The 10,826-nt window shown below is 43.1% G+C and overlaps 1 protein-coding gene across 1 annotated transcript; it reads right to left on the minus strand.

Annotated features, from left to right (window-relative positions):
- Positions 1 to 1,300: 1,300 nt before the first annotated feature.
- Positions 1,301 to 10,705, minus strand: LOC109487540 (lissencephaly-1 homolog). The gene is given in 14 exon segments (XM_019791554.1): positions 1,301 to 2,655; positions 2,658 to 2,677; positions 2,743 to 2,895; positions 3,097 to 3,253; positions 3,587 to 3,712; positions 4,251 to 4,470; positions 4,928 to 5,016; positions 5,354 to 5,440; positions 5,804 to 5,902; positions 6,305 to 6,426; positions 6,811 to 6,961; positions 7,406 to 7,601; positions 7,989 to 8,201; positions 10,589 to 10,705. Coding segments are annotated over 14 exon segments (1,986 nt in total). The 5' UTR covers positions 10,697 to 10,705; the 3' UTR covers positions 1,301 to 2,410.
- Positions 10,706 to 10,826: the final 121 nt, after the last annotated feature.

Consider the following 10,826-nt stretch of genomic DNA (forward strand, 5'->3'; position numbering starts at 1 on the left):
GTTTTATGTCCAATCTTACGTCACAGAAGAGGCATTTAATCTCAGAAATGTAACAATGTGTTTCTTTAATCAGGAGACAAGCTCAGACACACACATTACATGATATACACACGAGTTCATGGATACATGGAGAGTATTGCACGAAGTCACAACACGTACCACTGTGCTATGGTATAGGTGGAAGCTCGGGCAAATATACAATCTACAAAACAGCTCATAGTTACCGAGGCAGGGAAATGCAATCTATGAAGACTGCCATGGTTTTTCTCAAGGCATCTCACTACTGATAAGAGTATTTATCATTAATTATCATCAACTACGGGCAGCCGTTGAGTCTTGGTAACTGGCAGAATACATTGGACATTGCCTGTTTTGTCTCTGTTCTGTACCATTTTTGATAGCCTGGTTGCCAAACCTATTTCAGCTGCCAAGTCTCTTTCCTCCTCTTTGCAAATAGGACCTATTTGCAAAGAGGACAGAAGAAACATGGCAGCTTAAATAGGTTTGGTAACCAGGCTACATTATTGATACTTAAATTTCACTTAACTCTTAAATGCAGAGCTTTATTAAAAGTCAAGAAAATTTCTCCCTAGCCCAATTGACGGACATGAGGTAAAACTAGTATGTAGCTCTCGACATTTTGCTCTCTGCATTCCTGAATCTGACTTATATTATATCCACACATAGCTCACAACCTGGAGAAGTTTTAAGTCAGCTCACAACCTGGAGAAGTTTTAAGTTTAGTAAGACTGTCCTGCATTCATTCTACTACGTTCTCGACTATGTATAACTGCACTGGGCATCAAGGATACCTCTGTGCAAAAATTCTGTTCAACTGTAAAAACATTGCATTCTAGAAGCAAAGTCAACTACTGTAACAGTTATAAAGTCTCAAAAAACAACTTAATTCTGATTAAATAGAATTCATCACAATCATAAATAGCTTAGCACAGTAGCATTCTTACTATTAATCTTTCCACATTCTTGGATAAACGATTTCCCCCCTTACCCTAAAATTGCATCAACATTTTGCAGACTATTTTGCAAACTGGAAGTACTGGAGCTGCTGCATGCATATTGCATATATGTACAACACATAGCAGCGATCGTTGTAGTCAAATAAAAAATGTATCATTTTCGCCTGCATTAGTAATCTCCAAGCGATCTTTCGGTGGCAAGACCGTATCCATTGGCCAGAGGAGTGTCCATTAGCCACCGTATGGGAAATGGATACAGGATGGCCAATGGATACGGTCTTTAGCCACCCAACCGAAAGATCTGCTTGGAGATTATGCATTAGCTGGTTCCTTTTTATAGTTAATTACTTTTGCATCCGATACATATACAATGTGCAAGGCAGCGAGTTTCTTGACTTCTCAATGACTGTCTCAAAACATGACATTTCTTGAAAAGGTCTGACTGTCTGAACCTTTACCCTTATGACAAGTCTTTGTCTCAACGTGTTGGCAATCTTTATCCTTAGAAACAGACCAAACCCTGAGAGCATTTCATAATTTATCAACATTCCCAGTTTTGGATCAAAAGGTCTGTGGTTCGAATCCCAATTTGCACATTAATTACTGTGTGGGTCAGTAGGTCCCAGTTCCATGTTCGAAAGGGCCCTATGTCACATACGTCATGTGAAAGGGTACGTCTGCAAATACTGAGGACAGTCATGCATTACAGTTAAACTTTGCACTCGTACAAAATTTCTGCTGTCTTGACAAAAAAGGTTGCCATAGATTCTTGTTGCATGGTTCTGTCACAGCTGATATTCCCACAATAAAACATTATCTTTAACGTTTACGTGTTGGTTGAAGTCATTATGAAGCACGTTGAAATTTGAAATAAGAATTTGGACTTCTCCAAAAGCACCCACAAGCACATTACTCGTACGTACCAGACATACAAACATCTCTTACTATCACTCTCTTATCGTATAAATCGATAAAACATCATTAAAACATAAAGTCAGCTTTACAGCAACGTTAACTTAAACAGACTTTCGATGCTGTTATAGGATCTTACAGTACTGTACAAAAGACTAAGCTGCCCCAAAACTTCATTAATTTTCTCACAAAAGCATACAGCTAAAAAATTGCATCAGAGATATTGTGACAAGTTATAATACAGTAATGTACAAAAGACTCGATTATATTGAATTGCTTGCATATTATCTGCTTTTTGTCCACTCCTATTTTTGGAGCTTGGGGCTTTTAGGACTAAGCTAGCTCCTTGATCAACTTGTCAAATAGTCTAAAACAGCAAAAAGTAGTGAAGAACTATTCAGCTAGACTGCAGGTATCTCTGCTTAGTCTCAAGTACAGTCTAGTCATTCCAGCAGAGACAAATGAGTTGAACATTGAAGATTTTTTTTGTCTTGTAGAGCAAAAACGGAATCCACAGGATTTCATTCTGAGACCCCTGATTGGCTGTGGATCACATGTTCACAAACCAGGAACCTTCCTGATTGGATCATGTGTTCACAAAGCAGGATGCAAACTGATTGGCTGTTGATCACATGACCGTCCAACAGGACACATCCTGATTGGCTGTGGATCACGTGGCCGTGCACCAGGATGTGTCCTGATTGGTTGCGGATCAAGTGACCGTGCAAGAGGATGCATTCTGATTGGCTGTGGATCACATGACCTGCACCAGGACATGTCCTGATTGGCTGTGGATCACATGACCGTCCACCAGGAAGCATCCCTATTGGCTGCAGATCACATGACGGTGCACCAGGAAGCGTCCTGTGCGAGCTGGGCGCTGCTTCTGCGCCTCCGCCGCCCGGTCTCGATGTCGTCCCTCCCGTCCTCTTCCTCGTCGCTCTCATCCTCGGAGTGTTCCACCGGCCCAGCAAACGTCTCCTCGTAGTGTGCAGCTATCACCTCTCTGGAGTAACAGCAGGAAGTCATTCATTATCATCATGAATCATAACTACTGTACCCCCAAATAACACAAGCAGCAATCACCTCTTTGCAACAACAACATGGACAGGAGACATTCATGTGGAAGGTTTTTGCATGGGAAGACTTCCTGGAGGAAGTGGGAACCACTAAGGATACCTGAAGAGCCTCTGGAAACAACTTATACCTCTCAGTCGGTAGTGCCTGGTCCCAGACCAACAGTTCGCTCCCTCCTGTGACGAAGCGATGCCGGTTGGTGACTTTCGTGTGCGCCACACAGGTCAGTCTCCCCGCCTCGTCATCACACAGGGAAGCCAGGTACTCGCCACTGGGCAGGCTGCGCACTGGGGGTCAAGGTCATACAGGTCAGGTCAAGGTCATACAGGTCAGGTCAAGGTCATACAGGTTATGTCATGGTCATACAGGTCAGGGTCACAGGTTTGTCAAGGTCACAGATATTTCAAGGTCATTAGGTCACACTAAGGTCAAACAGGTCATGTCAAGGTCATATAGGTCATGCAAAGGTCAGACAGGTCATGTCAGTGACAAACAGGTCCCACTAAGAGTAATTTTAAGGTCATACGGGTCATGCTACATGTTTAAGACGATTGGGTCATGACTTTTTTTTTGCGTTCACATATCCAATTGTGTTTTGATACTACAAATTTTATCCGTACCATTGAGATATCCGATGCCGGTGTCCAGATCGTACCCGGAGCTGACCAGCAGTGTTCCCTCCACAGCCACCATGCTGTCTGTGGACCCGAACCCTCGCAGGTGGTTAGGCAGCTTCTGTACTGTTCCTGTAAAACACACGTTACAACAGAGCTAGTGAGCAGTGAGAGGGTTGCTGTACAGTAGGCTTATAACATATCGATTTAACAAAGAATTGACATGTTAGATGAGTACAATCAAACTTGTACTAATTTTGTACTAGTGGCTATCATTATAAGAACTACAGACTAATACCTGCCAGTGGGTAATGTGGCCACTTTTTGGTGGTCCCCTAAGATTACTTTTCCCAACTACACAAGCATAAAGAATCCTGTCTATAGTGACCATTATTTTTTTCCATTAAGAGGTCACTTTATAATTTAGAAATAAAGGCTTGATATTTCATCAAAATTGACCACAGGAAACTAGCCTCCATAGCATGCCAAAAACTGGGGGTTTTGGTGGTCTTTGGGAGCTTTTATGTGCTATTTTCTGATTGCATATAGACAACATAGCCGGCCTGGTTGAATTACCACCGTTTTTAGAACTGGGCGCATCAGAAAACAGCCGAAGACCACCAAACCCCCAGCTCTATAAGCCTGCTATGGAGGCTAACACGATACCTACCGGACTTCCAGTCCAGGACTTTAATGTTGGTTCCGTCGTCGCCGTAGTAAATCTTGTTGTTGGCGTAGGCCAGTGATAGGATGGGCCTGGCCTTGAGCGGGCCGGGCGGGTCGCACTTCACACTCTCGTTCACGTACACCACGTGCAGGTTCTGGTCGCGGATCTCCCAAACCTTCACCACGCCTTCCTCACAGACACTGACCACGTGTGTTCCCTCAACCTGCAACACAGTAAAATAACTAAAAATACTCACATGTACAAGCACTTTTGCAGAACGTTATGTGCATTCTTGTTCTAGCAAGTGTCTGTCTTTTTGTCATTTGGGAGAATTTCACTGTTCAGGATGGACAGAAATTTGCCTCTGCTTCAGGATTGTCGCGCATCAATCAAAATTAAGAAGACAGGAAAAAATTTCAAGCTGGCAAGAACACTGCAGCTGCTCCTGCACAAAACTTTCTGTCGGATGTTTGGTTGATGTTGCATCAGCATTTTGCCCATTGCAGACAATATCTTTTCCAACACAACATTCTAAAAGTTAAACTATAGATGGAATGTCATCCTTATATATATATTATTATATATGTATGTGAACTCGTCAGATGTTGTTTGTTCATTTTTAAGACCCTCCCATCTGTAGACAGGTCACAGATGTGTTGTTTGTTTGTTTGTTTGTTTACCTGTAGACAGGTGACAGATGTGTTGTGTCCCCGAATGGACTGGATGTTACTTCTGGTCTCCGAGTCCCAGACCTGAATCTTCCCCCCATCTGCAACACAAGAGTCCAACACACATTAAATATTGTACATCTAACCACAAAGTGAGGAATGTATTATTAATATTGTTGTATTGTATTATGTAATGGACCAGTGGAAGAATAGCTAAGCTAAATACTAAAGCTAAATGTGGATCCAAATAAAGGAGATAATGTGGGAAGTCAAACTGAAAGTTTTTAGAAAAGAGTCCATAAAAAAAAATTAAGCTCCTACAAGAGTCAAACTTCTATTAATGGCTGTATAAGGCCTGTGTCCTTACATGTACCTTATAATATCATAAGGTGTGTCCTTACCTGATGTATATGTATGTATGTATGTACGTGTCCTTACCTGACCCTGAGATGATGAGTCCTTCCTCCTCAGAGTAGCACAGACTCTGCACAGAGCTGTAGGTGTAGATGGACCTGAAGTCACAACCTGGGGAACATGATACAGGATAGAGTAAGTCTCCAACAATACAAACCTACACACATACATGCACACACACGTGCACACACATACACACACACAGAAACACACACACACGCACAGAAGCACACACACACACACACAGAAACACACACGTCCACACACGCGCACATACGCACACACATCCACACACACACACGTACATGTTACATACACAGACACACACACACGTACAGAAGAAACCATTTGACCTTCCTGTCAATCCTTCTGTATCTGTATCTGTATAGCTGGTATAACTGCCTTTTGGCATAACACACCAGCTTCGTAGGCACGCGGAGCGGCGGCAGCTGGCTACATTACACAGATCCTTACCTCGTCCGATGGACCAGAGTCGGATGGAACAGTCCGTCGAGCCGCTGATCACCAGCCTGTCCTTCTCTGACCAATCAGAGAACAGATCATACAGGAGACCTGCAAATATGGAAGAAAAAAACATTGTTGACGTGTTAAAATCATTCCAAACCTCAAAACAAATAAAAATAGTCCTATCCCTTTACTTTAGAAAGCACCTATCTTCATTACCACTGTGATGGTCTTGGTATAATCAATCATTAGTGGCAGCTACTAGTATTGCTAGCCAGATAAGTTAACATTGTTTCTTCCCAACAATAAGTTAAAACCTAACATTTTACTCTGCTTTACAATAAAAATTATGGTCTTGATTTTGTATTGGAAAAAAGCCAAAAGCTGAAGTTCCCACTTCAGGAATGGCAGGAAGCAAAGGGCCAGCTCCTCGCCTAGGCACTGAGGCAGGCAGGCCATCGTTTAAAGTTCTTGTGAGATCCCTGGCCTCTACAGTCAGGTGAGACTTACTGAGGCGCCTGCTCTCGTCTGGTGACAGTAGGATGACGGAGGTGACTGTCCCCGTGTGCCCGCCAAGACTCCGCTTCTCTGTCGCCTTCTTCATGTCCCAAACCTTCACTGTCGTGTCTCGGCTGCAGAGGAACAGAAACTCAAGTGTTATAGTTAGACACTGTAATTATCACCAAACAGGCCCCAATCAAAACTTTTGCAGATGTCATAAATTGAATAAAACATGGTAGCTATAGAAGTTAGACAAAGGTTACAGAGTATTACTGAACTACCAGGAGACAGCAGTGACAAAGGTTAAAGGTTACTGCAGGACACTGACCTACCTGTGACCTTTACTGATAAAGGTTAAAGGTCACTACTGGACATTGACCTGCTTGTGACCAGTTTAAACAAAAGTTAAAGGTTACTGTAGGACACTGACCTGTTTGTGATCAGCACTGACATAGATTAAAGGTTACCTGTCTGTGAATGATGACAAAGGTTAAAGGTTATCACAGGACACTGACCTGCCTGTGACCAGCAGTGACCCATCGGCACTGACGGAGGTCACCACGTCCTCGTGACCCTTGAGGAGACTGACAGAGAAGCGCAGTCCACGCCACATCTGCCGTAGTCTCGCCTGTTTCTTCTCCTCTGGGGTCTTCGGCTGGGGGGTTTCTGTAACAAACAACAACAGGAATTACATGTATGTAAAAGGTAGGTAAAGCTAAAGGTAGGGGCCTCTGTGTCTCGAGCATGGTATTGGAAGACCGAGCCTAAAAGCATCCCACCGTCTCCATCCACTGACTTTTACCAAAGTCAGGTACCCATTTTACACCTGGGTGGAGTGAGGAAAGTCATGTAAAGTGCCTTCCCTTTTAAAGGACACAATGTCTAGCCAAGAATGCCAGGAATCGAACCCACGATCTCTCGATCTTGGGTCTGCTAGCCTAGCCATTTAACGCCACTATATAGTCAGCTATTATCATTCTTGGCTAGACATTGTGTCCTCGGGGAAGGAACTCTAGTATGTAGATTTTTTCCTGCTAAAGTATATCACTTATACATCCCATTAACATTATTTGACACAAAGCATGTATTGTATCCACAGTACTGCCATACCTTTTTCTGCAGTTTTCCCAGTTTTCTGTGCGGGGGCTGCTGGTTCTGTGGGAGAGGAGGACGGTCCAGCTGCTACTGTCGGGGTTTCCCCCTCTGCGCCGGCAGGGGTGCTGACCTTCTGTGCCTTAGCTGGCTGGGTCGTGCTGTCCGCTGCTGTCCCCTCAAGGTCACCATCACCCCCAGCCTCACCCTCAGTCTGACAGCGCAAAAGTACCAGGATGTAAACTAGATGAGTTCCTTCCTAACTTAGTTTTTTAAGAAAACCCATAAATGTCATGGGAGTTAAAAATGTGATGAAACTAGTTAGTATCATGCCATGGTACAGGTTAACTGCCTTTCAAGGTAGCCATTTGGCACTAAATGTGTAGTGAAGATGGGGTATGGTACCGGTAGGGCAGAAGCGACAAGGTTAAGAGCAATTCATCTCCAGTTGCTTGAGTAACTATTTTTGGCATATCTTATTACCTGGATGTCTAACCTTCACCAACGGATACAGTCTGACCATTGGATACTGCCTGGTCAATTTGATACTGTCTTTTGTAGCCACCAAAAAAATTCTGCTTGGAGATTTTGAGTTCCCCACCTGCACTTCTCCATTCTGTGTCTCCTCCAGTTGTCTCTTCATCTCCAGGGAGACTTCAGCCTGGATAGTTTCTGTTGTGGATGACCTGCTGCAGCTCTCTGAAGTGAACAGCACGGCCTGTGACTCCTCGCGTCTGACCTTCGCTGCACTGTTCCTGGGCAGCTGGGCCAGCAGCTCGTGCAGCTTCTCCCGGATCTCAAACCTCTTAGATACCTGCACAGGTGAGAGGGGAAATCTTACACCTCAGAGCAAAAAATTATACCTGGGACAGGTGAGAGGGAAAAATAAGAAATGAGTGAGAGGGGTGAGAGAAAAAACACCTCAGAAAGGTGACAGGAAGAATAATTCACACCTGAGAGCAAAAAACTAAAGACAGGTGAAAGGGGGAAAATTTTACACCTGAGAGAAAAAGTTACACCTGGGACAGGAGAGAGGAGAATTTTACATCTAGCTCAGGTGAGAGAAAAAATTACACAGGTGAGGTGAGAAGGTGAGGAGAGAAAGAAATTTACATCTGGGACAGGTGAGAGAGAGGTAAAAAATTATACCTGGGACAGGTGAGAGTAAAAAATTACACCTGGGACAGGTGAGAGGAAAAATTTACACCTGGGCAGGTGATAAAGAGAACAATTTACAGGTGAGAGTATAATTTACACCTGGAACAGGTGAAAGAAAAAAAGAGGGGCTAGGTGAGAAAAAATTACACCTAGGACAGGTGAGAGGGAAAATAGGGACAATCCTGAACACCCCTATGGACATTTTCAAATGGACCAACCCTTTGTTTTCAGATCTAGAGTGATTGACAGATTGTCAGAATGACAGATGGGATCCTCAGAATGTCATCTTCCACAGTGTAGCCAGCTTTCACTTTCAGGCACTTTCACTTAAATATTTCACATATGACTGAAGACAACCAACACAATATAATAACCATGAATTTGTCCTTACCTCATTTACATATTAATTCAAACTATAGTTCTTGGATACTGCAGTAAATACCTGTTCAATTAACCCAGATTCCATTAGTCACTGATGAAGAGTAGAGGGTTCTGCTTCAAACATATGACAGTTTTCAAAGTCTATCCAGTTGCCAGTTTTCTTGTGTAAGGGCAGCAACAGAAATCCTCCCATATGCATGCTACAGCTGGGCAGGTCTGAACATGTTTCAAGCCTGGTCTATACACAAACTGTTTACACCTTAACCTTTAACCCTACATCCAGTGGCAGGATTGAATGAATGAATTCATGGTTGATCAATATTGAGTGAGTGATTGAATGAATGAAATGCCGGAGGCAATGCTAGGATGACTCACCCTGAAACACCTGATATTTACAAATCAATAAGTTACATCCTGCTTACTAGGCATGCATAAATACTAGTAGCCTCCGTAGCAGGCTTATAGAACTGGGGGTTTCACCGGGTGGTCTTCAGCTGTTTTCTGATTAGCCCAGTTGTAAAAACGGGGGTAATTCAACCAGGCCAGCTATGTTGTCTATATGCAATCAGAAAATAGCACATAAAAGCTCCCAAAGACCCTGAAGACCCCCAAAACCCCCAGTTTTGGCATGCTATGGAGGTTAATGCATAAACTGTAACGCAAGGTTACCAGTTTAGGGTCGATTTATGGAAAATTGCATTTTTTGTGAAAACGCGTGGGCAGAACCAAATATTTAACCCGTATGAGGAGACAGTAGTTCGTCAGTTTAAAAGTGCGTGTTGTGTTACTTTCTTCCTTGTATCTTTAGCGCCGCGCCAGCATGTATTTATGTAGTAGTCGTCAGCTAAGAATTGCTCTAGGGTGACCAATTAACGGTCACTTGAGTCTTTCTCCTTGTAGTTCTATACTTATAAGCACACGCATCTAAACACATACAAATTATGCGTTGTTTACGTGTATTTTGCATGATTCACCAACCCTAGATCTCATTGCTATCATGTGTCACATATTTACAGTTCTAAGTCAGCCCAGCCTACATGCCAACTGTAATGTTTAACTGCTGGCCTCCATATGAGAATGTATAAATATGCAGTGATGTGGGGCGCTCGGCACGGCTGATGTAGGTATAACGTGTCCCATGAGGATACAACTAAATTAGGTTAGGTGAGGTCAAATGATACAGCCAGCATCGGAATGCAACCTTTGGTTTTGTCAGAACTATAGTCTCGGACGTAGATTAAGATATATCATAATTTGGCGTGCATGAAATTTTATATTATACAGAGCTGGGACGTAAGTGAATTATATTTGTTCCCATTTGACGGAATCAAATTTAAAGATGAATTTTTCCCAGGACGCAGGAGCGTCGTTGATTTGATGGATTGAGTCGAAAATTATGCATGAACGTCCCTTCGTGGAAATCGCCAGAAATGTAATTAGAAGTGATGTCAGAGCCTGGCTACCTCAGGAGACGGGTTGGGAATAATTTGGAGCTCTTTGGACGACGTTAAAACGTTACGATAGCCAGAATTTATAAATACAACTGCGACATGATCGCACAACCTTGGCGTAGGGCTCGGGGAGTTGGCCTCTTGAGAAGGCGTGTTTTTAAGCTCTGTAGATTTTTAAGGCCCTTAAAATCTCTAGAATCGTGAGACAAACCTTAGTTTCCTCTTCTTCGGTCAGATCTCGGTCCATCCGCTCCAAATTCTCGATTTGTCGCAGCTTTTTGCGGAGCTTGCGGATTTCCCCATCCAGACCCGTCGCCATCTTGGAATGCTCCACTGACAAATCGGGGTGCTTGTTAGAAAATTGCCTACAAAATCACCCAATTGTATTTTATACGTCAATATCCTACTTTACAGTTTCATATTATTTGGTATTCAATAAATATTTTCAG

This window comes from Branchiostoma belcheri, unplaced genomic scaffold (assembly GCF_001625305.1).
Source record: "Branchiostoma belcheri isolate BF01 breed outbred unplaced genomic scaffold, Haploidv18h27 scaffold89, whole genome shotgun sequence".
Taxonomy (NCBI): Eukaryota; Metazoa; Chordata; class Leptocardii; order Amphioxiformes; family Branchiostomatidae; genus Branchiostoma; species Branchiostoma belcheri.